The sequence below is a fragment of the Pholis gunnellus genome (assembly GCF_910591455.1).
Source record: "Pholis gunnellus genome assembly, chromosome: 17".
Classification (NCBI taxonomy): Eukaryota; Metazoa; Chordata; class Actinopteri; order Perciformes; family Pholidae; genus Pholis; species Pholis gunnellus.
In genome coordinates, this window is record NC_136544.1 from 826766 (window position 1) to 851840 (window position 25075).

Here is a 25075-nt window from a genome sequence, read left to right on the forward strand (position 1 = left end):
GCAGCTCTCCTCGCTTTGCTTGATTTCATCAGTTTATTTTGAGATTCTTCTTTTTTTGTTTTCGTAATACTTTTCTTTGTAATTTGCCTCACCCTGCTGCTGAACAATGACCCCGCTGTCTCTTAAGCACAAGACCCGTCCTCCCCTCCAGCTTCATGTATTTCTTGTCTTCTCAGGGCTGTGAAGGAGTGCAAATCATCCAAACGAACGCCTGATTCCAATATGGATTTCTGTCATGTGCCCCTCTGTCTCTGAAGATGAGGAAGCCAAGACCACACACACACACACACACACACACACACACACACACAGTCACTGGAGCAGCTAAATAAATGATGCTGAGTAAATGCAGTGTGCTTATTGTGACAGGGTATTGTGTTATTGCTCTTTTCAGGGTTCTATTGTAGATTTTGGTTTACACAACAGGCCTTAATGCTAATTCTGTTTTGTGTGCCACGTCCAATTTTGGACCACTTGTAAAACTTCTGATTTTACAGTAGAACTACACTTTTTTTTCAATGGTTGTTATTGGATAAAAATGACTAGAAAATCCTATGAAAGTCACATTCCTATCTGATTTATTTATTACTATTTATGAATGTCACCCAAAGCAGATAAAAAAAATACAAAAATTGGATTACATGTTTGTTTTCTTTCATACTTTAAAATTGGGTGTTTAACACCAACAGAGTGTTCATAATTCAAAAGGATTCTATTAACCATCAGATGTTTTATTATTATTCACCATTGAAAGTCACCATGGCATCAATTTTGCATCTGTTTTCTTTTTCCCTGGTAAAATAAAATCACATAAATCATGTTTTTAGTTGGAATTTCAAGACCTTTCAGCACTCTGTTTTCTAAGATGTTTCTATCTGCTGTCGTAGAAACATATCGGCGTACTTTAGGCTCAGCATGACCTGTGTTTGAAACATAAAGCTGACCTTGCTCAGTATCATTGACCAAATCAATGAGTGGAATAAAGCATTAAATAAATCTGCAAGTAGTGTATGATGTATGATGTATCACGATGAATGAGACTTGAGTCAGTAAGATATTTGATCTAAACATAATTTAAATAATGCACTATAAAGAATTCAGCAAGTGTCATGTTATGACTGTTGACTCTTATACAGTATGTTGTGATTAGCTACACATATATATATATATATGTATATATATATATATATATATATGTATATATATATATTTTGTATTATAATATTTTCTTAAATTGTAATTTATTATTATTTCAAATCTTGGGTAAAATGAAAACATTTGAGAGCTCGTGGATTGCAGGAAGTCATGACGTATGCTGCCCGTGTTTACACAGTACCCACTTTGAGCCGAGAGGTGGCGCTGCTGGGGCGCCTTCTCACGTTGATGCCCGGCCTGCCTCCAACAGAGAGTAGTGCGTGGTTGGATGTGAGCGCCACCGACCTGTCTCTACTTCCAGATCGAAGATGGCGGTCTCGGTGTTCCCCGGCGTGCGGCTCCTCTCCATCGGAGACGCGAATGGAGACATACAGCGACACTCAGAGCAGCAGCCCTTGCGGCTAGAAGTCAAGAGCACTCACGATGCTGCTCTCATCAATCTCTCCAATGGTGAGTTGACCTTTTCCCGCAGCTGCTCCTCAAATGTTCGGCCTGTCCTAACTGCCAGTGCTAATGCTCACGGCTAATCCGGCCATACGTAGCTTTAGCCACCAAGAAGCTAACGTCGCCTCCCCCTACCTATCACGAGGGAACCCTTAAAACTCAAAAAATGTTCCTCGTCCGAGGGGGTCTTGTTGTTTGCAAACCCTGAGCTCTGAGCTCCCACACAAGTTCACCGCGTTGGAGATCTCGACTAAATTGAGCGCATACAGCACAGCTTAGTTAGTTCCACCAGTAAGCAGCGCAGCTAAGTTGTGTGTAGTTTAATGCTAGCTAAACAATGCCACTAGCACGGGTTCGGCAATGAGGAGCTAACGTGCATCCGAACTGCTAGCATCTAACGTATTTTGCCCTTGATGTCTCTCGAACGTTTATTTAGTCGCATAACTAATATAAATTCATCCTGTACCAGGTTGTGCTTGAGAGACCCAGGTGATATTATTTGGCAGTTTTCTAGCTTGTTAATTAACTAGCTTGTTTGGACCAGAGGGCATCACTCGGTACCCGTCGCCGTGCATCGCGGTCCGGTCGGCTGCCGCTGCTATAGCGCTGTATTTAGCTCCGTAATAGAGCTGTAAACAAACACAACTTATGAACGCTTTTACTTTTTTGTTGTTGCTTAAAGCGGTCTTATCGTTTTGAGTGGCGTAGAGAGACCGGGCCCTCATTACTTATGCATTCATCTTTGTTCTCATTGGAACAATAGCCGGCTACTTTCCCTCCTGCGTGGAGGCAGCGTCAGGGACGCTTCAGCCCTCCGCAGCTTTTCTCATTCAATGGGATGTCCCGCTGAAAAGAAACAGCTGCGCAGCCCCCACTCTGCTGCAAATGCTGAAGTTGAAGAAAAGCACACCGACGTTCATTTGTAGACCTTTGGAGGATCTTTGTATGGCGCTGAGACAATTGCCCCCACGCATCTCTGGCAGCACACATTAAAACATGAAGTTAAAACTGCGCGTGTGGGAATATAGGTCGTAGAAAACATACAAATTATGTCATTTAAAAGTAAAAAGAATGCAGAAGATGGGCAAACACACCGTTATTATTCACCATTTAAAGTCACCATGTGTCTGTTACTGTCATCTGTGTAAAGAAGCCTCTGAGTTACATGTCTGTCATTCTATTTCTGGACAGGAAACGCACAACAAACAAATCCTTGAAACTCCTAACAAGTAGAATGCAGTCTTTGGTGTCTCCAGAGGGAACTCCATGAAGTCTGATAAATGTCCTTTAAGTGATGTCACTTCAGTTAACATAGGTTGGGTCTGAAGACTACAAGTTTAAAAAGAAATCTGGAGGTGTGGAGTTAGAAAGAAATGATCTTACCAGACCTCTACAGCCCCACAGCATAACACATCAGAATCCCGAACCCAACTGTTCAGATGCATTGTGGGTAACGTAGGCAAGGAGGTAAATGTGCTGAATAAAAAGACTACATCGCAGGTTCTGCTGCATCAATTTCTCGATAATGTCCGACGGTGAAGTTTAGGAGGGGGAGAGTGTTGATAGGTGCAGGACGTTTACTTTAGGTTAACAAAGCGTAAGATTGGAAAGAACTTTGATTTATCCCGAGGGAAATTCTTGTGCAGCAGTTGCAGCTAGATTGGTGCGATATCACAAAAATCCATCTCGTCAGGCTTCAAGCATTGCGTTTGTGTCCAAGCTACCACTCAGCTTGTGTGAGGATCACTGGCAGCTCCAGAGTGGTTTAGGTGTGATGCAGAGACAATGGCGGCTCCTAAAGAGGTTAGCAGCGATGCTGCAATAACGTCAGTTATATCAGAGCTGGAGAGCATCTCTTCATTGAAAGAAGAGACCAGAAAACATATCTTCTCCCGACAGGAGGCCGCAAAAGTTTGATTGACAGATGGTTCATCCAATAATTTGCCAAGTATTTAGTTTTTTAAGTGCCTGCCCTTTTTTTCAAAGACAACGTCTCAGAGGATTCTGTGTAACAAACCATCTGGTGAGTCTGCTTAGTACAAAGTAGGAAAGAGTGAAAGTACACAATATATAAACAATAAAGATTATCAGTAAGGTGCAAAAAGCGAATGTACACAAAGCTAGAAATGTAAACTGGTTAACTGTAAGTGTAACTGGTTAATGGTGAGTGCAATACATTTTCATGACGGTTGTAAAACTAGTTGTTCTGGAGCTTTGCAGTCTTTCATTGTTATTAGAAAGGAAACCGGAATCGGCAGAAATCAGAATTAGTTGGTCAGACTTTTACAAATCAGAAATTGGAAAATGGCCAATGGGTGCATCTCTACCTAATACGCATGGAAAGAGTTAATATAATAGATGTAGTAACAGTTGGATGCAAGAGAATGTTCTTATCGATTTAAAAAATGTGAGCTGAGCAGCTGTTTGCGCGTGTAAACATCCTGTCACTGTTGCAGTTGAACTGGATGTGTTCTACATTCTACAGTAAGATTAGTAAAGTTCGAACTGTAGAAGCTGCGATAGCTATGGTGTCCTGATTCCTGTGTTGTATCCCTGTGAAAACAAATCTCACGAGTAACTTAAGACGTGCGCCACCTGTTTGTTCTGTGTGTGAGAGTCGTGGCGTGTTGAAAAGAAGATCTGCAAGGGAACAACAGTCCAGCGTCATACCTGTCAAAACGTGCCTTAAATCTTTAGCGTGGCAGTATTTTGGGAAATAGAAAAAGAGCAGCGAGTTTATTAGGAGATGGATATCAAAATATAGAGACTGCAAGTGGTGTAGATGTATGTATAACTGCTAACGTACTGAGGCTGCATTCATGTATGCATGTGTTCACATGTAATCTTGTGAATTGTCGTTTTTTGGGGAGAAACTTTAATAAATACAGTTGTTTGAAGGAGACGTTTAAGTTGATTATGATACATCTTTTAGTTCATTACTTTATTAGAAATATTCAGATTAGTCTCTTCAAACATGCACCAACTCATTAGGTCAGGGTTCACTGCATTGCAGAAGTGAAGGGAGGTGTCTTCATCAAAACTGGATCTACTATCTATTTATATCCTGCAGTCATCAAAGAGGAAGTCCACAGATTTGACACATGTAGGTCAGCTGAACTGCCTCGGTGAGTTCTACCCGACATGTGAAGACAGTTGTAGAATGTTTTTGTCTTAAGTGGAAAAAAATAACCCAGAGGATGTCATCTTTTATGGGAAGAATGATAATAAAACATGTTTATCATTTAAAAGTGTATATATTTGACATCACCCCTCTGTCCGTCGCTTCCTTCCACAGCTTTATTGATGTCAGTTTTTGTTAGTTTAGTAATCTTGCTTTATGGTGATGACGGTAAAAGTAGTGAAGCAAAGTGATCCTCAGCTGGAGTTCTGCCAACTCATTCCTGGCTCTTGTTTGATGAGATCAGATATGTGTTTGGGGGACATGGGCACCATTAACATCCAATTATCAAAGTGAATCACCTGCCGGTACGTAGTCCTGGATCCCGTTTGTATCGAGTTAGACGTTTTCTCACGTTGTTACGAGCTGTCTTGTCACGGTCGACGGCAGACGTGGTTGGTTTGGCGCTGGAGAACTCGGAGGATGCTTCTCTCTTAATCTGAAGTGCTGCACTTAATCCCTCAACAGGCGCTGGATTAGCTCAGGCCGCTCTGTGCATCTGTGTCGGGCCTGCTGCACGACGACAAGGTTTTCACAGCCTGGAGACGTATTGGCACGGGGCTGAGAGGTGTTCATTCATCATCCATCTTTCCAGTTTTAGTTCGAGAGAGTGATTATCCCATCAAATGTTTGTTCATCCCTGTTCTATCTCGGGAGGTGTGTGCTTCTACAGTGCAGTGCATTATTCAGGTCATCTTTATTAAGCCGGTCTCGCAACACAGGGTTGACAAATGCAATGGTATGTAAAAAGAAAAAAAAGCTACCTCTTGTGACTGGTGACAGCAGCGTTAGTATCTCTCACAGGTTTCTATCCTGAAGTGGAAATGGATGCAAACACACACACACACACAGCGAGTATCGACTGTGGCAAAAGTAAAGCTATATGGTTGAAAACATGCATCGCAATCGCTTTGGCTTTATTTTGTGTTGTCAACAATTATTAAACGTCAGTGAGCCACATTGTCTCACTGGGTGACATGTTCTTTCATCACCATAAACACACACACACACACACACTGTAGTTCCTTTTGACTCAATCCCACATACATCGTTTCGCTGCCACAAACACTCACTGGACACCAAATGTGGCTTAATACGCAGCTGAAAATAGTTCTCAACAAACGCCATCATTTCTTCTTGTTTGAGTAAAAACTACAGCGACCAGCTGTAGGAAATGACTGAGCCTTAAGAAACTTTAATATTTGTGAGGCTTTTATTGAGGATTTCCATGTTCAGTAGGAACCAGTGGGACCAGACTGAGTAAGAAGCCGGTGAGTATTGAGAGATGGACAAACACTTTTGGTCTTAGATGTTGTTCTAGGATTCGTTGACGATTACAAACGTACAGAGCGCCAGCTGTAACCTGGGTATTTTGGTTGTACGCAGTCTGTCTCGCGTCGACACATTGTAGAAATATATAAATGTATTTTTACTTAATATTTTTCAAGCTCTTTAAAAAAAGGACAACATTTCATCATTCATGCATATCCCTCCACAGTGTGAGCGCGGCGGAGGGAGATGAAGAGGCTGGAGATGCATTTCATTCAGCTCTCCCACACAGGAGCTGGGTGGGTTGAATCTGAAATGGAAATGTCAGGCCTAACATGTGCCTCACAGCAAGAAAACTCTTTAGATGTCACACAAAATGAAAATACAAATCAAAGCATGTTCTTTAAGCTGAACGTGCAGGCTGTCAAATCAGTGCCGAAGTGACTCAGCCTCTTACAGATCGTCTTCAGTGCTCTGTGTTAGCGAGGCAGTCAAACGTCACCTCCAGAGCCATCGTCGACTTCAAAGATGTATAAATACACGTAAAGTTCCAGCAGTATTCGGCACACAGGTTTTATTTTCAGTGGCTGGAGGCCAGCATGTCTCTTATTGTCCTAACTTTTTCTGTTCTTTTTCTGTCCAGGAGAGGAGGCGAGTGTGTTCAAGTGTTCGGTTTCCAGGGAGACGGAGTGCAGCCGTGTGGGGAAGCAGTCATTCATCATCACACTGGGCTGCAACAGCGTCCTGCTGCAGTTCTCCTCACCTGCAGGTACACACACACACGCCCAAATACAATACGGCTGTTACACGCTGTACATCCGTCACACACACACACACACACACACACACACACACACACACACACACACACACACACACACACAGTATATATGAGCCAAAATGTGGAAACATCATGATTTTAGGTCAAAAATACTGCCAGTAAAGAAGTACTGTTCTGTCAAACCAAACATTGGAAATATTGAACAAATGTGAATTATTGAAGTAGTGATTAGAATTTAGGTGATATATTAATATATATATATATCTGTTTCTCAGTAGCCGTTTTCAAATCCCCCGCTCCAGCATGACATTCACCATGTTCACAAGGCAGCCGTGTGTCTGACGTCACGCTCTCCCAGATACTAGCCAGACGGTTACATAGCTATGGCCACCGTGTGAAAATGGTGGATTGGTTTAGTTTTCTCTGTTTATAACCCCAGAGAGTGCCAACATGTCAACGTTATGTAAGCAGTAAGTCTGTGCTTCCCACACACTGGGTACACTTACCATGTGCTACTATAATGTTGAATCTCTAGAGCTGTAGTAACAGAGACAGTACTTGTTTTTTTATAAAAAGCAAATCTGTGTAAAGAAATGATTAAACGGTTGGTTTATCTGCTCTAACATAAGGTGCCAACATTAGTATGCCCATAGTTTACTACTTACAGTAGCAGGTGTGTTAACTACATTAGTTTGTGGATTTACAGGTTACGTTTAAACAGAACCACTTCCACTGTGTTGTATTTCCTCTCTCACTGGTCCTGGATGTTATCAGAAGCTAACGTTAGCAGCTCTTTAATTGGGAATTTTCGACTCAGGCAACATTACCCAAGACACTGTCTTCCATTAATCCTCATCTAAAAATATTTTTCTCTTTGAAAATACGAACATGAAAAACAGTACAAAGGTCAGCTGCAGTAATGAAACAACCTGTTCTCAATATCCCTGATTGAGTAGACGACCTTAACCAATATCTAAAACAGAAACATGCCGTACATCCCCTCAAATATGGTGCAAACAATGAATAGACGCTGCCGTATTTACGTCTAGATGATGTTATTGTGAGTGTTGATGGAGCTGCTACAATGTTAGCATAGAATAGCACTGATCGATCCGAGCTCCATTGAGAAAACAAGTACAAATGGGCATCGTTGTGTAGTTATTTCGGAGTCCCTTTTTGTCGGTTTATTGCCGTTAAATCACAGCTAAATCAGTTTATTTTGTGTTCATACAGCTGTAGTAAACAGCCGACGTGTTGCTTGCTAGACACAGTGAATACAGCTCGATGAAATCCACGGAGCTCCTCCGGACTATGTTATGAACCCAGTCACACATGATGGCGTTTAGTTCCCCGTGATATCTGGGACTTTCACAACACGTACTAAGCAGAAATAGAGGTTATTTTTTCCACGGTTGATTGCGGACGGCTTTCAGGGCGAAAAGCCACGCCCCCTCTTCGGCGCGTGCAGGGCGATTCACGTCGCGCTAATCGTGTTTGGTGTGAACGCAGCAACGTTAACGCTGGGCTTCGTGAAAAGGAACTGAAGTAACCTTTCAGCTCAAACATAAACTTCAAACATTCAACATAACTGTTATGACTGCATTGTATGCATGCTGTTGTGTAATGTAGGGTCCAGTGTAAAGTGCATTGTTCTTATACGTGTGTGTTTCTGTCCCGCTGCAGACTTTCAGTCCTTTTATAACCTCCTGAAGAACAGTCGTGGGCACGTCAATGAGCGCTCAGTCTTCAGTGACAGAACAGAGGACTCCTCTGCTGTACAGTACTTCCAGGTGAGAGGCTCCCAAGAAGTACATACAGCAGACTGACACATGAGAATGATTCATTTTTGTCATTTAATGACAAACCTTATTAATTACCCCCTTGCTGGCTTTGTTCTTTATCAGGATAAATTATTTTTAACATTCTTTAAAATACATTTTTTTTATTTTAAAAGGTGTCCCTAATTCAGGTCCATGAAGCATTGGAAATGTCTAGCTGGAACACAACTCTTGCACAGTGTACAGATGTTCTCTGTAAATGAAGGGTGCTAATTAGAACTCCAAATGAAGAAAGAGACACTGCCCCAAGAGAAGAAGCCTGGGGAGAATACTGTCATAACCATTTCCCCCCAAATCCCTTTAGATTTTTCAGTTTTTTTTCTCGTTCATAAAAGCAGAAGTGAGCGTCAATCATTATTGAAACACAACGATGCTTGCATTGGGGCTTTAAATATTTTGGGTGGTCGTTTTGTTTTGGGTCCCTGTGCAGTCTACTTAGATTAAAGAGGTTTAAACTGATTTGTCTGTTCAGCTGCTATTCAGTAGTGCTAACTCTATTCTAGCCTTCATTGTCTATTGTGGCAAAGTATTAACACTTGCTAATGTTTCTGCTTGTCATAGACTGCATTATTGGAAACACTGTAACAGGAACTTGTTTAAATGTGAACACATTTCGATGCTGAGCTTTCACTTCCTTTTACCACTGACCGGGAATTTCTTCTATTCTCATTCAACTGTTGCTCTGCAGGATCTTTGTCTCTTTCTGCCCTTTCAGTTGTCCGTCTGGCTAAGCCATTTCATGTACCAAACATGACTTATTTTGCAAACCATTCATACTCAAAAAATAAAAAAGGACTCTCTACCACCTACACAACCTTTGAGTTTATATTTCCTGTCGGTGTCATAAAGACGTTTGCTGTCTGTGCATATCATTTGTCTAACTGACAATGAACAGTGCAATAGTAAAAGACATCATTTCAAAATAGAAATATTTACAACAAAACATGACAAACAAACGAATACCGAGTATGTTAAAACAAGTGTGTTATTAAAGTGTCGTGTGTATTTGAAGAGACGAGTTGTGTAACTGGAAGTTGTTGTCCAGGGGATGTAAGTGTTAATCTTCAACACCACTACTAATGTCTTTGGTGTATAAGTTACAGTTCCCAGAACAGGTTTGCTGACGTTGCGTCTCTGGGTCCCTCCAGATCCAGCTGTCAATCAAATACTTAAAGACTTAGAGGATAATGTGTTTTTCTTCCTTTAGAGCATGTTTGAAAATCACTTGGTCCTAGTTTTTGACTGCAGCCTTGTATTTTACGTGTTGAAATGTGATGCGTTCGTCTGTCCTCACTGTGTCGACTCATACGACATTGACTTCATATAGACGATAATGGCTTTCTGTCTCTCTGCAGTTTTATGGCTACCTCTCTCAGCAACAGAACATGATGCAGGACTACGTTCGGACAGGGACTTACCAACGGGCTATTCTCCAGAACCACACCGACTTCAAGGATAAGGTATCCTTACACCACCGTACAGATGACAGATTCATCATTTAATTATACGTAGATTCAGAGTTAGTCACTGATTTTACAGTTTTAATCTTCAGACGGACTAAAATATGACCGACATTAACGAGTGCTAAAGAGCAGCTTAAACTTGACAAATACTTATTAGTCTTAAACAATTTACTCTGCTAATCTCCTCCCTCTAACGAACAATTATTGTCCTGTCATAGTTTAGCAACTGTAACAAGGCACATGGCTTTAGAGACCTCACATGGTGGTGTCCCTTTCATTTTTTTTTTTTTTTTTGCCTTTCCAAAACACAAAACAAGAGCAAAAGTGTAAGGAATGAATTAAACAGTTTATCTCTTCTAACTGCAAATGTTAGCATGTCTGGCTAACTAGCTTACTACTTGCAGTAATAACTGAGCGTTACTTCCAAGAGCCTTTCATTACCCGACTACATTACTGAGGTCACAAGATACTTGAATCCCTTTTTACGACTGGAACCTGAACTGTAAAGTGTCTCTTCTGTGTGTGAAAGCCAGTCCTGGATGCTACAGAGTGTAGGCGAACGTTGCTTGCTTGGACATAACCACCGCTGTTATAAAGTAGAGCACTGGTTTAATTAACGGAGGTATTTTTGTGGCCGGACCGTTATTAGTGTTAGAAGTTGGTATCAAGTCATACAGAGGGCACATTGGCACAATATGCCTGTAATTTATCCTGTTCTCTTTTCTCACAGGTGGTGCTGGATGTTGGCTGTGGCTCGGGGATCCTCTCTTTCTTTGCAGCCCAAGCTGGGGCCAGGAAGGTCTACGCTGTGGAGGCCAGCACCATGGCACAGCACGCTGAGGTACACACACACACACACACACACACACACACACACACACACACACACACACACACACACACACACACACACACACACACACACACACACACACACACACACACACACACCGATTAATGCTGACATCAGTTCCCTGAATCTGATATGTTTTCAATGACCTGGTTGATGGGTCGCTCTATTCTGAGGCAGGATTTCAGATCCTTGTATAAAGTTGTGCTCTGCCTCACAGGTGCTGGTGAACAGTAACCGTCTGGGTGATCGCGTGATTGTCATCCCGGGGAAGGTGGAGGAGGTGACGCTCCCCGAGCAGGTGGACATCATCATCTCAGAGCCCATGGGCTACATGCTGTTCAATGAGCGCATGCTGGAGAGCTACCTGCATGCCAAGAAGTTCCTCAAACCCAATGGTGAGCAGGTTTTGGGTACAGAAGAATGGCACATGGGAAATGATGTGGTAAATGGTTGGATGGGCGGTGAAAGTTAGTAAAGGAGCAGCAGAAACACCTTTGGAAAGCACTGCAATTCTGCCGGCTGTTTCAGATATCATTGGATTAATTAACATGATAAGTCCAAAGTAAGTACACAAGTATATGTGAGGCCACAGTGAGTATACACAAGTACATATGAGTCCATGGTTCAATGTCAGTTTAGAACATTTAATTCTCATGTGTCGTAAATTGCTGCCAGTACATCAGTCTTGTTTTTGACTGGCCTCCTCGGTGGTTGTGTGTTTCAGGTAAAATGTTCCCCACCATCGGTGACGTCCACCTGGCCCCCTTCACAGATGAGCAGCTCTACATGGAGCAGTTCACCAAGGCCAACTTCTGGTGAGGAGGGGAAGAGGGTGGGATAGAGGGGCCACAGTTTGATTGCAGAACAATCAAAATAACTGTCAAAAGTCATGTTTCCACAAAGCGGTTCAGTTCATTACACATTAGAACGGTTATTTCCGTGTTTCCATTGATAAATAAACTGCTGCAGACCACTGATTGGTCTTCACTGCCAACTTAACTTGTCGTTATTTTCAATATTTTTATTGTGATCAGTGGGACCAATTTAAAAATGTAACGTGACTTCCTTCTTTGGCCCTCAGGTACCAGCCCTCCTTCCATGGTGTAGACCTCTCTGCCCTGCGGGGAGCAGCAGTGGACGAGTATTTCCGCCAGCCTATTGTGGTACGTCATACACCACGCACACACACAGGTTTTTTTTACACTGGCCGTGTGACAGTGTTGGACTTGAGTCGTGCGGATCTGGATTTGTTTTTGTGCTCTCCTCCACAGGACACATTTGATATCCGTATTCTGATGGCCAAGTCGGTCAAATACACAGTCAACTTCCTGGAGGCCAAAGAAGAGGATCTCTACAGGTGTGTGTGTGTGTGTGTGTGTGTAGAAATGCTTGTGTGTGCAAAATGTATACTTGTACCCAATGTAATTAATGTCTCTTTCTGCCATTTCTTTTGGGTCCCAGGATAGAGATTCCTTTTAAGTTCCACATGATGCACTCAGGCCTGGTGCACGGTCTGGCTTTCTGGTTTGATGTGGCGTTTATGGGATCATCGTAAGTCCGCCAGTTACTGTTAAACGCATGAGTGGCTTGAATCTAAAGAAACGCCTTGAGTTAGCTCCACACAGTCGTCTTGACCTTGCGCCGTATCTCTGCAGGATGACAGTATGGCTGTCCACAGCACCCACGGAGCCCCTCACCCACTGGTACCAGGTGCGCTGTCTGCTGCAGTCCCCCCTCTTCACCAAGGCTGGCGACACGCTGTCCGGCACTGCCATGCTGATGGCCAACAAGAGGTAGGACGCTTCTGAACGTAGTCCTCTGCAGCATGTCGGTCCACCTCTTACTCCTACATGTCAGACGCTTCATGTTGTGGTTTTTGGGCATCCAGTGGGACGATTTTCAAACTATTCGTCTGTGGAGCTGGGGTCCGGTTAGTGACCAGGTGGGGGACGTCGGCCAACATAACCGCTTTGCATCGTTGCCATGATGGCCACTTTTGCTGAAAATATCTGCGTGCATGTGTTGAACTCCTGATAATAATCTAAATAACTGTTAAAGGCGCCCCTTCGAGACCAGCAGAGGCGGGGGCCATTCAATGCCAGACAGACTTTAAGTAAAATAAAAGATATTCATTATTTCGATGGTTTGGGATATTTTAATTAGAAAGTAATTCTCCACTCCATGTAAAAACATTCAATGCATTATTCCGGCCATAGGGTTAGAAAATGTGGGCTTTAAGTTTGCGGCCCCGGGAGCAGCTGATTTTACAGCAAGCAGACAAGTGGTATACACATCTGACCCGCTTTCACTTTATTTCTCCCCACAAAAGTTATCTGTGGAATATATGACTCAACACTATCAGCTCTTTGTCCACCGTACAGACGGGCAGACAGGGAGGAAAATACATCTGTTACTTTAACTTACTTACCAATTTGGTGTTCTGTCTTCCAAACAGTCCAGCAACCTAACTATCCATTCATGAAATAACATTTTCCCCGGGAATATGCACAGACATCAATGGTTTGTAAGAGTGGTATTTGACAACTCTGGCCAGTCATAAGCCACAGAACAGCGCAATCCATTGAATCACACTTCAGGATGTGCTCTTGCTTTGCGTATGCAAAAGTAGCAGACAGAAGTAATGCATGTCATAAACGCTGCGTGATTTCTGGGGATAAACCTTTTACTTAGAAATCGTCTGCTAGCTGTAGCATCATGATTACTGTACAGACACGAGAGTGGTACGCTTCTCCTCATGTCATGCTCTCAATGATCTCCCTCTCAACAGACAAAGCTACGACATCAGTATTGTTGCCCAGGTGGACCAGACCGGATCAAAGTCCAGCAACCTCCTGGACTTGAAGAACCCCTTTTTCAGGTGAGTTGGTCTCTTGACCCCAGCAACACACCTGGATCCGGATGGCACCGTTTGACATGTAAGACGGGGAGCACTGTCCGCCTCTCCCATGTTAAACGTGTGTGTGTCTGTATTCGCAGGTACACAGGCACCACCCCCAACCCCCCTCCTGGCTCACACTACACCTCCCCGTCTGAGAACATGTGGAACACGGGCACGGCCTACAACATGAATCAGGGGATGGCTGTATCAGGTGAACACACCTAAACACTGGTAGATGACGGCGATCCTCCATGTGTTTATAAGAGGCACCCCGGCTTAGGCAGCTGTTCCCTACTGATTCAAACGGGGCTAAAGCAATCGCCACAGCGATATTTATAGCCGCGGATATGAGACCCTACTCTGGAGCAGAAAACCAGGCTGTACGAACATGCTTAATGTTATTGAGAATCAAATGTCCGAAGCTCCCGCTGTTGCTCTGACAACAGATGGTCGGATGTCACGAACTACACACCGCTTCAGACACGCCCTCTTGAGTGTCACCAGCGAGGATTTGGCATTTCTGCTTTTTTGCTGTATTGAAAACGTACCGAACCGTGGCTCCACTGTCTCGTATTGAACCGAACCGAGAATTTGTCGGCTGCACATCCGTGATGCGAATCTCCCATTCCACCGCATCCCAAAGGTGCTCTATTGGATGCCAAATTGTGACCCTAGCTCTGAATGTCCCAGCTGAAATCGAGACTCATCAGACCAGGCAACGTTTTTCAATCTTCTATTGTCACATGTTGGTGAGGCTGTGTGAATTGTAGCCTCAGTTTCCTGTTGTTAGTTGACAGGAGTGGCCCCCGGTGTGGTCTTCTGCTGCTGTAGCCCGTCTGCTTCAAGGTTCCACATGTTGTGTGTTCTGCATACCTTGGTTGTAACGAGTGGTTATTTGAGTTACTGTTGCCTTTCTATCATCTCCAACCACTCTGCCCATTCTGCTCTGACCTCTGACATCAACAAGGCATCTTCGTCCAAACAACTTTCGGTCACTGGATATCTTCTCTTTTTCGGACCGTTCTCTGTAAACCCTAGAGATGGTTGTGCTTGAAAATCCCAGATCAGCAGTTTTTGAAATACTCAGACCAGCCCGTGTGGCACCAACAACCATGGCGCATTCAAAGTCACTTCAATCCCCTTCTTCCCCATTCTGATGCTCGCTTTGAACTTCAGCAAGTCCTCTTCACCACGTCTAGAGGCCTAAATGCATTGAGTTGCTGCCATGTGATTGGCTGATTAGCTATTTCTGTTAACAAGCAATTGAACAGGTGTGCCTAATAAAGTGTGTATGTGGCCACACACACACACACACACACACACACACAGTGGGTACGGAAAGTATTCAGACCCCTTTAAATGTTTCACTCTTTGTTTCCAATACTTATGACCATGTGATATTTCAGTTTTTCTTTTTTAATAAATTTGCAAAGATTTCTACATTTCTGTTTTTTTCTGTCAAGATGGGGTGCTGAGTGTACATTAATGAGAAATAAAATGAACTTTTTAGATTTTAGCAAATGGCTGCAATGAAACAAAGAGTGAAAAATGTAAAGGCGTCTGAATACTTTCCGTGTGTGTGTGTGTGTGTGTGTGTGTGTGTGTGTGTGTATATATATATATATATATATATATATATATATATATATATATGTGTGTGTACCTACCAATACAATTATAGACCGTTCCTTTCTTTGTCAGTGGACAAACTTACAAAATCAGCATGTGCAATCAAGTTAAATGTAGTTTGCCGGCCCACTGGTCATGCTATGTTATAACTCAGCTAGTTAGCTTTTAGTTGCCAGTGAGGGTCACAGAGTTGACTTTGTCAGTGGTCACACAGCCAATCAAAGCTCATGGTCAGTATTCAGAGTGACCATTCAAAGGACAGGAGCCATAAGGCGAGGTTGGGAGGCTTTTCTGCTCACGGATACCGTTCACTGCTCTTGCATTTTTGTGTGTCAATTTTGACACTAATTAACACAATAAATATGCAAATTTAAGAGCGATTCGACACGTTTAGAATCTGGGAATGTCAAAGGACTCTACAGTTAGTTCACCTTACCGGGGTACGGAGTAATACATTTTCCAAACAGATAACTTGTACACTAGTAAACAACAACATCAACTAATAGGCGCATGTCAACAAATCAGAGGGAAGCTCAGATATCAACACACTCAGATCTTAACTGATACTAGTGGTCACCTTGAGTTGGAATCCGTGTCCGTAGCTGTGGATCGGCCTGTAGTCCACAGTCTACCAAGGTTTTCTCCACACAGAGGAAAAGCTTGTGTTCTGCATGTTTAAGATCTTCCCAAATAATTTATGTCCCCACAAGTGGCCCAAAACTACTAAAACTGATTTGAGAAAAATGTATTAATTACTTGATTGACTGAGAGTATTACTTATTTACAGCACGCTTTATTCTTATATGTCTTAACCCATAACCTGGAGCTCCCCATAACCTGAACTTGTGAAAACCTGTAAGGCCTCAGCTTTAGGTTCTGCCTTGTTTTCCCAAATGACAACATTTTCTAATGACATGATTCAAAAAGCTACACTGTTGCACTGCTGTGGGACAAAAAGGTTTGGTGTCTCCAAGCACCAGGCTCTCTTTAGACCTCTGGTTTTACTGCAGCAGGGTCTGACAGTCTGCTCCGCTCAGTCCTGGTTCTGGTTCCCCTCTGGAGCTCCAATTGCAGGTCCAAGACTGTAGCAAAGCTGGATCTGGGTCCGTCCGTGGCGGGCGTGTCGCTGGCTCCGCTGGAGTCTGAGCTTGAAGAGTTTCTGGTGAACCTGCATCATTTCGATGAAGAGCAGAATAATGAGAGAGAAATAGGTTTCTCGCTGATGGTCTCGTTTACTCATGTAGGTCATACAGAGGCATCAGCATTAAAGTTCCTCACGGTAACTTTAAAGTAACACTGCAAACAATCTACAGGTCATACGGACAAATGCAAAACACAATGTATTCTAAATCTGAATTTTGAAACATTAATAACCATGTTTGCCATGTTGCAAACCAGCGGTTGCCGTCCCATCCCTCCGCATGGATTCTGAAACTCTGCAAGGTCTGCCCCTCCCTCTCGCTCCCCCTCTCCCAAGTCACATGGTGTCACCAGGCCCTGCACTAAGAAGAGCTGTAATTACTGATAACGCTGAATCTGATGACTTCTTTGTAGTACGTGTTGATTGTTTTGTTTTTTGTGTCTCCCCCTCTAGGGATGCCTGCAGCTTATGACCTCAGCACAGTCATTGGCAGCGGCCCGGCGGTGTCTCACAACAACCTCATCCCCCTTGGTACGAATCGCACTCCCCCCGACTTCTCAACATCTCATGGTACTTAACGTAGTGGGGAGCACAGCACAGCGCAGAGCGACTGAGAGAGGGTCTGCAGCGCAGCATGACGTTGCAGACCGGCGGTTTGAACAGAAGTGTTCTGGTCTCCAGTCAGCTCTGCAGCACTGTATGTATCATGGAGAAAACAATGGCTAACCAAACATTTTCCCCCACCTCTGTTCTGTAGAAATGTGGCGACATATGTGAGCTCATGACAAGTGAAGCGGCGCAGTGTTTCAAAACCTTTTCTACTTGATGTTTAGTCTCAGATTGATAAATGTCAAATGTGTAATTTTACTAATCAACAGTTTAACAATGCGTTTGTGTAACTCAGTATTTGACGGTGTTTATAATTTGATAATTACATTTTTCCACAAATACCTCTTGCAGTATATGCTTCCTCCCTTTTAACTTTTAATGACATTTCAACCTCTTTCATCTCTTACTCTTGCCCTTCGGCTGACATTTCAACCCATTTTAATGCTAACACTTCAAATCACACTTCAAATCTTTGTCTCAGGTTTTGGCCTTTTTGAATGACAAAAAAAAAACCCGACATCAGTTCTTCTAATTTTCACTGGTCACACTGAATGCACTCCTAACCAGTGTTCTTACGATACCAGAAATTACGACTTTGATACAATACCCTGCCTAAATATCTCGCTGCTAGAGATGCACCAATCGGTCGGCGGCCGGTCTGATACTTCTGAATTATTACTTTTTTTGCCGGTCACATTAACAGTTACAAGTGTTTGTTACTCTCGATGGGCTGCTTTTCCTTTCTTTCCATTTCACGGTCATCAGAAAGACGGTGGTGTCTGGTGAGAAGAAGGGTTTTAATGCCTGGATGGAATAAAGAAAGATTACTTAAACTATCCATTGAGGAAATGGAATTGCATACTTAAGGAATCCACCGTATCCCTGGGAATATGCACAAACATTAATGGTTTGTAAGAGTGGCATTTAGCAATGTAACAGGATGCACAACGGAAGTAATCCTGGCCAGTCGGATGTTCTCTCACCAACGATTAAAGGTGTTTGCTTTGGGTATTGAGACCTAGTATCGGTACACCGGGCAACACTGACACCATCTTTCAGTTTATTCACTTGAACTGGCAGTTCTTTCCCTCAGCACTTTCACTTCAACTGACACCTCCCACTCACACTTTACCCCCTACACTTCAACTCCTTTCAGGGCTTCAGTTCCCACTTCCCATTTGAACAGCTCCGACAGTGTTTCAGCTTTTTCAAATGTTTCCCGCAGCGACCACACTTACACGTGAAGGTGTTTTCGACAGCCTCTCTGCCGTCTGATTGGCTGAACTACTCTTGTGTTTTGTGAGGGGCTCTTAAGGGCTCCCACCATTTTGTTTTGTAGCTAAAAACAGGAAGCTAAAATGTGTTGAAGCGCTGCACGTATCATTAACTGTGCTCTCCCCTCTCTGATTGGTCACAGTGAACACCGGAATTGTAAACCACACCCACTCCAGGATGGGCTCCATCATGAGCACAGGAATTGTCCAGGGTACGTCCTCTAACACTTTATTTAAACAAACACCAGAGTAGAGAAACGCACCAGGCTGCCTCACAGAAATGGACCATCTCCAGTTGGAAACGCCATCATGCTTTGTTTGTCCTCCCCCAGGAGCCACCACGGGCCAGTCGGGTCCCAGCAGCAGCGGTACTTACTATCCCGTCACCAACCAGTTCACCATGGGGGGCGCTGCAATCTCCATGGCCTCGCCGATGGTCATCCCCAGCAACACCATGCATTACGGCAGTTAAGGCGAGGACCTCACAGAGACCCCTTCGACCACCCCGCCCCCGCATGACAAGAGATTCCCAGCCCCCCCGACCCTCCAGCCCTGACCGACGCACCGACCGCAGCCAAAACCGATATACCAAAACCAGTGCTGTGCTGGCACTGCCTCCCATTGTTCGTTCCCCTCATTCTACTTTGTTCAGTCCATCACTATATGAACGGTCGAACGCTCTCGTATCCGTCCAGACTCTTTTGTCTCGCTGACAGACGAAACCTCATAACCCCTCCCTCCTCGGATCCATTGAGACTTCAACTCGTGCACAGCTGAGATGCACAGCTGTTATGATCTATCCCCTCTTCCCTTCAACATGTATCTCAGTCCCTCCACTTCCCCTCCTTGATCGTTTTTTGAACGTTTTCTTTTTTTTGGTGTCATAATGACCTCTGAAGTGTTTCTTCAAACCCCTTTGTACCCTGAGACTCAACTCGCTGCCAGATCCCAGCACCAGTCCGTTGCTACAGTTCTCCACACCAGATCTACACTAAAGCGTTTCATTTGTACAGCAGGGCGCCATTATCATCGTCATCGACATCATCAATGCTCGTCTCCGGGCTGCCATGTAGGCTTCTCATATCTGATCCAGTCCTCAAGGGCCCCGCCGCACTTTCCTCAAGAGACGGACTCATGCGAGACAAATCACAAGTGATTTTTCTTTCACCTCGATATGCATTTGGGTTTTAGGAGGAGATATCAGAAAACTGAAGCCAGAGCACCCAAAAGAGTACGGAAAATATGCTGTTTTATTTTTTGTGACTTGTACAAAACAAGTGACGTTCCACTTTCAAGCAGTGGTGTGGATGCAAGCATCAAGTTTTGGGAGAACGGCACACCGGTCACCTTCCGTGCTGAGCAAAGAGATATAGCGCTGCATTCGTCTCGTCTGCTGTAGATTTTTAGGTTCCAGTCCTCTGCTTACACCTCGGCGTACGCTACAACCGACAGGAAGTGGGCTCCGTGCTAGCATGTTAGCGCACAACACGTCAGATGATAGTTAACCTCGTTTGAAAACATAAGCTGCACGATTTAATGTTTGTCCACACGTAAAAAGCAGTCGGTTGACACCTTTCACACTACACAATCGATCAGTCGTTAAAAATCCAAATATTGATCAGCGCAGCTTTAACTGGGCTCGCACATCTTACGCATTCCTGCGATGTGGTTAGCCTAGCTCAAAGGCCAGAAGCAGGAGACAAGCTAAAGTTAAAAAACACACCTGTCTTAGTTAAACTTAACATAAAAACTAATAAAATGTAAAAAATTCAACTTTAAACATAAGTTTACGGACCAGTGTGCCGGAGGTTTTTTCACTAACACGGTGTCTTGTCTGCTGGTTTGAGCACCCTCTAAAACTGACCGAAAAGCCAGCGGACATTTTTAATCTGCTCTTAAGAGAAATGAATAAAAAGAGTTGTCGGAAGGTGTATTTTTCGTCATAGCTCGACTATGAGCACCGAGGTACATCTGTACTAGACTCTGAAATTCACTTTGGGTTTTGATGGCAAACAAGCACCTTAAAATGGGCTCCAGGTTCTCAGTCTCTCACTTTCGCGGTAGGTTTAAGGCTTCAAGCAGGTCGTATCACGTACGATCGCGTCTAAAAGGGAAGTGTGCATAGCCGTTCTGAAAGGCCACACCAAGAGCTCCCGAGTCGAGGAGCTTTTCTTGTTGTTGCCTTTTAGTTGTGCATACAAAAAAAGTGCCAGTTGCGAGAGCTTGAGAGAGAATTTCAACACGGAAGGTGACCAGTGGGACAAACTCTCCAAAAAGAAACTGCGTCTTATTTTAAGCTAGAGCTGTAAACCTGCTGCTCCCGTTGCACAGTTCTCTTCGCCCAAAACGCCCAGTTTTTCTTGTCTTTTTTTTTTTATCCGAGTGGACATATCAGCAGCTCCTCCCCGGCCAGATAGCTCCGGCACAGTCTGAGGGGGAGAAGATTCTGACAACAAACCGGTAAGGACCAATGATCCCCACGTGGCAGCCAGCCGGCCACCGGAGTGAGTGAAGCTGTGCTGGATTGGCAGCGTCCCAGTTTACACCCCCCCCCCCCCCGACCTCCAAGACGAAGAGACTTCAACGTCGAGGCGTGGGAGGCCCCCCCCCCCCCCCCACCAACACTTGTCTGTTCACCATGTATGACCTCCGACATATCACGCCCCCGACACCCTCTTCCTCCTTTTATCAGTCGCGGAGAGAGAAGGACTGACACACGTATGCATTGCTTCCAGTGTCACAACTATTGGACTTGAAAATATTACGAGTTAGAAAAGTTTTAAGAGAGCTGAGAAAAAAAAAAATAAGTCTCATTGTAGGATTAACCTTTTTTTGTTACCTTTTTATTTTGTTTCGTTTTTTTTTCTTTCACAAAAAACAAACGATGAAAAAAGAAAAAAAAAGAGAAAGCAAATTAAATGTGGTGGAGATGTTCCAAAACCATCCTGGAATCAGGTGTTGTAGTACTTTTTAATTTGTCGAATAGACTGCGGACACACACCAGATGTTTACTAGCCTATAGCCATCGTGTCCCCTTTTTTCTTTTTGTTGTCATTGAATTATTTGCTGTGTAGTCGAATAGCGGTATTCACTTTTTTTTGACTTTTTATCATGGAAAAGTGTGAGGAAGCCTGTGTGTCCTGTTCTGTCATTTCTGTGTTCCAGTAATAACACCTTACTGTCACTGTCGGCTCTTCTGCTCCGAGACACTCAGAGAGTCTTCTCTGTCCTCAATACTGACACGGTTTTAAACAAACTCGCTTTCTGCCCTAACGTTGTACATGTAGGCTGACTTTTTTCCGGCAAAATGGGAGTCAACTTTACTATTCATCACATGACTGGGGGAAAAAAAAGTCAGCGGCAGCAGGGGCAACAGGGATCAATGCAACAATACTTTAGTAGATGCACCAATGAATCGGATCAGTCACTTATACAGCAGAGGCTGTTTCTGTCAGTGTTACATGCCGCACAATGATTATTGCCAGTGTTTAAAAAAAAAAAAAGTCCTGGGCTTTGAGGCAAAATTTATACAGTGGCCAAACGGTGGAATTTCAACTTTCGGGTCCATCAAAAGAATTGCATTAATTTTTATTTAGCTAAATCAAATTGAATAGCCCTTAATTACATCGTTATGGCATAAGAGTTGCAAAATGCATTAATAGCAAATCCATTTATTTTCCTTCCTTCATGTGAATAAAAAGCATAGACGATGAGAACGAGGCTGAACCATAGACTATATAAGAAATGGACGTAGTCGTCGTGATGTCACCCATTGGTTTGTGGACTGCCGTTTTGAAGCCTCGAGTTCGGCGTATTCGCCGTCGCCTTGGTTTACGGCCATCGCCATGTTTTTTCGCAACCATATTTGGAATGTGGAGGAGTGACGTAGAGACGCTGTATACGGCTCTGATGTGTGATCTGTCAATCATAGTAGCCCCGCCCTAAAGCATACCCTGCTTTATGGTCTGTTTGACTCTAAATGGACCATCATTTACTAAATGAACATCATGCTGTATTGAAGAAGACTTGAAACTAGAGATTGAGACCATAAACTCATGTTTACAATGTTTACTGAGGTAATAAATCAAGAGAGAAGTAGAGTCATTTTCTCATAGACTTCTATACAACCAGAGGAGTCGCCCCCTGATGGTCAGTAGAGAGAATGCAAGTTTTAAGACACTTCTGAATCGGCTTCACTCTTCAGAACCGGAGGTTGCCGACTGGAAACGCTAGTGCGCTCTATGCTCTCTGAGACCATAGATGTGGGAGCTCACGAGAAGATCTGTAATTTTATATTTGGAAGTTAATTTATTTTTGCTACTCTGAGGAACTTTCATAGGAACAGGAACGAGGCCTCCCGCCTCACAACAACATTATCCTTCTACATCTCTTCTGTGGACAGTACAGGGATCTCTTGCTCCGTGCGCAGTCAGATGGAGAAACATATTTTATTCCATTCCAAATAGTAAAAAAAAATGGGAAACACGTGGTTAAACAGAATAAATAAGAAACGCTACAAAAATACTTGGTTATGTTTAGGCAACAAAAGTACTTGATTCACACGGGACACAAACAGCGGTGTCCTGGATGAAAACCCCTGACTCTCCGTACACTTCCACAGACTCATTTGAAAGTTATAAGTCAAAAGCAAACTTGAATTACAACAAAATGATTCACGATGCAGCTCCGTTTTAATTTGGGAACGTACATTTTGGGAGACAAGGAAGTGACATATTGGAGTTCTTAAGCTAGGTGCTATGCCCCTTTAATAAAATATAATACACCTTTACATTCATGTAAATAGATCCTGACTCATAGTTTTGTAACAATAAATACATAAAAACAGTTTTAGATAGTTGACTATACTATCTATATATATATATATATATATATATATATATATATATATATATATATATATATATATATATATATATATATATATATATATATATATATATATATACTATTTACTCAATATTCATAAATTCCAAACATACAATAGATTTTTTTCATTAAAGAAAAGTTGCCAAAATGGTGTATGTAAAGAAAATCAGAGTCGGCCAGGAAATTGGTGCATCTCTAGTTTCTAATGTATAAATATGCGGTTCTAATATGAATAAACATGGGACGGGATTCCTTTTTCCGGTATTGGGACAGGACAATATTTTTTTTTTTTTTAACCCTGTCATGGGATTGGGAGATTTTTTTGTGGGAGTGGGATGGAACAGGAGTGAAAATCTATTCCTGTGTCACCTTTGGTCCACCTGATTACGTTAGATGAGTGAGGCTTCAGCTCAAAATCGTATTGATTCGTCAGAGCCAGTTGCTCTAGTTCTTTAAATTAATAAGCCATTAATTATGCAGTAACAAGTGGTAGCTATAATCAAATAAAATAGAACTAGCAGTAGATTTAGAACCACTGTCGGAGTATAAAACCAGTGCCTGGGCTTAATGTAGTTTCAAAAGTTTCACTCATAAATTCTATTTGGGTCACTGAAAGTTTTAGAAGCATCAGCACAAAATATAGGAGCACGTTTAAAGGTCCAGTGTGTAAGATCTAGTGACAACTAGTGGTGAAGTTGCAGATTGCACGCTGCCAAATACCCCTCAGCTCCGCCTTTCCAAGTGTGTCGGTGAACTTCAGGTACGGAGAGGTATCTTTAGGATTGTATTACTACCGGGAGCTACTCTTATCAGTACTCTGTTCTCTTTCATGTGTAAATTATTGCTTTTAATAACGCATACAATTTTAAAAACGGATGAATTCATAACAGGATTAGAAGAATTTATAATTTAGTTATAACTAAACCTGGTTTCTAGAGCAGCAACAGTCATGTTTACAACTGCAGAGTCATCACATAAAGTCGTTAATATCTCACTGGAAACCAAATCTAAAACGTCAATAAAATAAATCACATTCTTGAGTGAAGATGAAAGAAGAGACACAGACAGTATCAGTCAGTCCTGTCTGCTGTGCTCCTGTCTGCTTCGTCTCAGCCAGCACACAAGTTTACAAGCACAAACTAAGATAAAGAGGTAAACTACAGACAGACGGATTCTGTTTGAACATTTTTGTACGAACACAAAGGCTTTGAGTGCTGTGATTGTGTAAACATGGAGCTGGTGGATGAGACACTTCGGACAGCAGATTCAATAAATCCATTTTTATATAGTAATATAAATATAAGAAAAGTATAAGTAAAATACATATATTAATTTTGAGTGTTTTGGTGATGATAGGTTACACCAAAACTTAAAAAATTGCCAATGGAAAAACACCAGTATCGGTGAGGCTTCTCAATCTCAGTCTAATAATTTAGCACCGGGCCCGTCTAATACCTGGTTTTCGATACCTTCATGTAACATAAAATGCCAACAAGAGGACATTTGTCATCTTATCAATCGCCAGAAATTTGTTTCAATTGGAACAATCCTAACCAATGACTGATTGTTTTGGGATTGTTACTTTTTAAGTACGCAACAGATTTGTAGAGCCTCATACTAACACTGTCGTAGTCATGGTCCAAGTAAAGCATTGG

The 25075-nt window shown here is 42.8% G+C and overlaps 1 protein-coding gene across 2 annotated transcripts; it reads left to right on the plus strand.

Annotated features, from left to right (window-relative positions):
- Positions 1-1460: 1460 nt before the first annotated feature.
- On the plus strand, positions 1461-22687 carry carm1 (coactivator-associated arginine methyltransferase 1; the record flags this gene model as incomplete). 2 transcript variants are annotated; one of them, XM_079177511.1, is made up of 16 exons in its annotated part: positions 1461-1605; positions 6690-6815; positions 8511-8617; positions 10021-10125; positions 10859-10969; positions 11199-11376; positions 11706-11796; positions 12063-12144; positions 12253-12338; positions 12443-12532; positions 12637-12774; positions 13770-13859; positions 13979-14091; positions 17104-17181; positions 18677-18745; positions 18866-22687. In XM_079177511.1, 16 exons carry the CDS (start codon positions 1464-1466, stop codon positions 19003-19005), a joined length of 1746 nt encoding a protein of 581 aa, XP_079033637.1. In that variant the 3' UTR covers positions 19006-22687. The 2 variants fall into 2 exon arrangements, with proteins under 2 accessions (XP_079033637.1, XP_079033636.1); XM_079177510.1 differs by having other exon boundaries at positions 1464-1605; positions 17104-17220.
- Between the last annotated feature and the right edge of the window lie 2388 nt (positions 22688-25075).